This window comes from Abrus precatorius, unplaced genomic scaffold (genome assembly GCF_003935025.1).
Source record: "Abrus precatorius isolate BTA unplaced genomic scaffold, Abrus_2018 Scaffold5, whole genome shotgun sequence".
NCBI lineage: Eukaryota > Viridiplantae > Streptophyta > Magnoliopsida > Fabales > Fabaceae > Abrus > Abrus precatorius.
This window is the reverse complement of record NW_020874395.1, coordinates 2,347,325-2,350,201: the sequence shown is the minus strand read 5'-3', so window position 1 is coordinate 2,350,201 and position 2,877 is coordinate 2,347,325. Positions and strand designations below refer to the sequence as shown.

Here is a 2,877-nt window from a genome sequence, read left to right as displayed (position 1 = left end):
TTATTTGAAAGCAACTGATATATTTGTTTACATTGGCAAACATTTAGAATGTTAAATAATGAAACGAAAACTTTTGGCAAAAATTACAGGGATGAAGGAAGCAAAAGTTCTTCCAATGCAGGTTGATATCTATTAGTTTCTGTTAAATCACTCACTGATACAAGGAACGATGAAGGAAATAAGAAAATATAAATTATGTTAATTACTAGAAAATTAATATTGCTTCATTATTATTACTTCAAAATCTTATGTTAAAATATAATTGTGCTCTCAGCATATATAGTGTTACAGAAAATGAATGATGTTTGCTAATGGAATGAACCATTTTCTAATAAGTTAACAAAGCAAATAGGAGGAAGATCTAGGGAATTCCAAAGTAAGAGTTCCCCATCAACACTAGATGAAGAAGAATCCATATCAGGTGATGTTTGTTGGTGGTGTTCTTCCTCTTTCCTTTCCGTTGTTTCCATGTATTCTTTCTCTTCCTTGTTCTTCTCAAGTTTGTTTTTGCTACAAGCCATTTGTAGGTTGGTTAATTGATCGGCAATCCCTCTGCCCTTCATGTTTCCTGATTCAAGTTTCAACTTCAAGCACTCAGGAATTCCATTGAAGGCATACAGAGAAGCTGAGAACTTTCTTTCATATGTCATTCGCTTCATGACAGCTCTAAGCATTGAAGGGTCGTCACCAAAGTTTTCTGGCTCCACAGGCTCCTCCATCTCTTCAGCCATCTCAAAAGGAGAATAGTAACTTGGTGGAGCAATAGTATCAAGAAATCTAAAATCATGGACACCAAAATCAGTTCCTTCTTCTTCACTATCTTCCTCTCTTTCCACTCCTGAATTGCTATCATTACTTGGAGTCTGTGGTGTCACATTAGTGGATTTACATTCCATACCCATTTCAGTTTCCTTGTTGTCATCTTTTTCAGTTAAACATGATTCAAAGCTACTAGTAATGTAATCAATTTGTGCAGTGTTATTGATGAAGTCATTGTTGCTTGTGTTATAATCTTCAGGGTCATTGAGGAAATCAGCGAATTGGTCAATTGAGAATTTTGTTGATCCTGCTCCACATGCATCTACTTGTTGCATTTGTTGGTGATTGCTAACAAGGGTAGAGGAGGAGCTAGAGGAACAAGAGTTCCTTTCTTTAAGCCTTTGAAGTAGTAGATTTGTGATCTTTGAAGAAAGAGCAGGACTTGAGGAAGATTGAGAACAAGGCCAAAAGTTTGTCCTAGTGTTGGCACCTCTAAGCAAACAAGCAGCTTCATCATAGGCTCTTGCAGCTTCTTCAGCTGTGTCAAAAGTTCCTAACCACACCCTGATCTTTTGGATGGTGTCTTTTATCTCAGCTACCCATCTACCTGATGGCCTTTGCCTTACTCCAACAAATCTTTTCCTAGCTCTTTGGGCTCCTCCAAGTGCAGCAGCTTGCTTCATCATTTCATCCCAAGCCATGGTTCCCTCACATAGGTTTCTCTCTTCCACTTCTTCAGCAACCTTTCTCTTCCTTGCCATTTACCCCTTTTGAGATCTTTCTGTTTCTTGAATTGGTTAAGCTTATAGGGTGATTCTTTGAGGATACTGAAGCTTTTTTTTTTTTTTTAAGGTTAAGCTTAAAAGGTTAGTCTTAGAAGGCATGCACTGAAGTTTGGTTGCTATGCTTTGCCTTAGCTGGTTTGTGCTTTTATATATGGTGAGGCAGTGAGTGACCCTTTGAACTAGTTGAGTTTTAAATGGGACCAGGTCACACTGATTAGTTTCATGTATTTGTTTCTTTATAATCTCGGCTTCTATATCCAAACATTTGGCGATTTCTCAGACCTTGTAATTGGTGCAGTTTGTTTGACTTGGCCCACTTGAGCAAAGGGCACATATAGATTCATTTCTCTTGTGTGATTTTATTTAGAACTTTCATCATATTCTATGCCATTCTGTAAGCCAGAATTGGTCACTGCCACTTCATTTAATCTTTTTAATTACAAACTAAATTTATGTGATCTATGATCTTTTCTAATTTTAATTTTCATATTTTGCTCAAATTCTACTCTTACCTTGTCACTTTGTCCAAGGCAACAAGTGAAATGTGAGACAGAGAGCCTCACACTTAGTTGTCAAGAAAGACAAGAAAAACAGCCAGAGTAGCCAAAACCTATGAGCTATAGCATATACAGCAGGAATTAGACTGCACACACAAGGATTTTACCTTAAAACAAAGATATTTTATATTCAATTTTTTTAACCTGTGTCCTTGTATAAAAAATAATAATAAATATAAATTTTTATTAAAAATTATATCATTTAATAGTATTAATACATTGAAATTGGCGATATTACACGATTTTCAATAAAAACTTGTTATATTTATTAACAAAGTTTTACACAATTAAAAGATAATTGTATCCCTTTAACATGTTGATAAGGGTTCATTTCTTAAATGTGTATATGGAAAAAATTTTATTGAAAGAGGCAAAACCTACTTCATCGATCTCTGTATCTCAAAAGGAATAGTCTCTCACTGTTGGCTAAGATATTACCCTTCTAAGGTGTCAAAAATGTTTTTATATTTCCATTCTCAATTTTGATTGTCTATATTAGATTTGTTGGTACTTTATGGCCTTATTCTACTGATCCATTTATATATGTTTAGAATGAGTAAGTAAAAAACAAAAATGCATTGAAGATGTAGGCAATGGTCTTAGCCTTTGGTTAAGGTAATTAAGGCTCTTAATTAGATTCTCATCAAACTAGAAAACAAATATTTACTAAAGTTATTAACTGTAGGAGAAGTCTCTTTCATCCCAAACAAGGTTCATGGCATTCTCGTTAATCAATCACATAAACACACAAAAAAGCTAACTAATGTTTTGTGTTC

General features: G+C 34.6%; 1 protein-coding gene across 1 annotated transcript; it reads right to left on the bottom strand.

The window, feature by feature from the left end:
• Nucleotides 1–308: 308 nt before the first annotated feature.
• On the bottom strand, nucleotides 309–1,520 carry LOC113867634 (ethylene-responsive transcription factor ERN1-like). The gene has a single exon (XM_027503039.1). The coding sequence runs from the start codon at nucleotides 1,518–1,520 to the stop codon at nucleotides 309–311; it is 1,212 nt and encodes a 403-aa protein (XP_027358840.1).
• Nucleotides 1,521–2,877: the final 1,357 nt, after the last annotated feature.

Excerpts from the sequence above, each read along its gene's own strand:
- LOC113867634 (XM_027503039.1), bottom strand. The coding sequence starts at position 1,520 with ATGGCAAGGAAGAGAAAGGTTGCTGAAGAAGTGGAAGAGAGAAACCTA.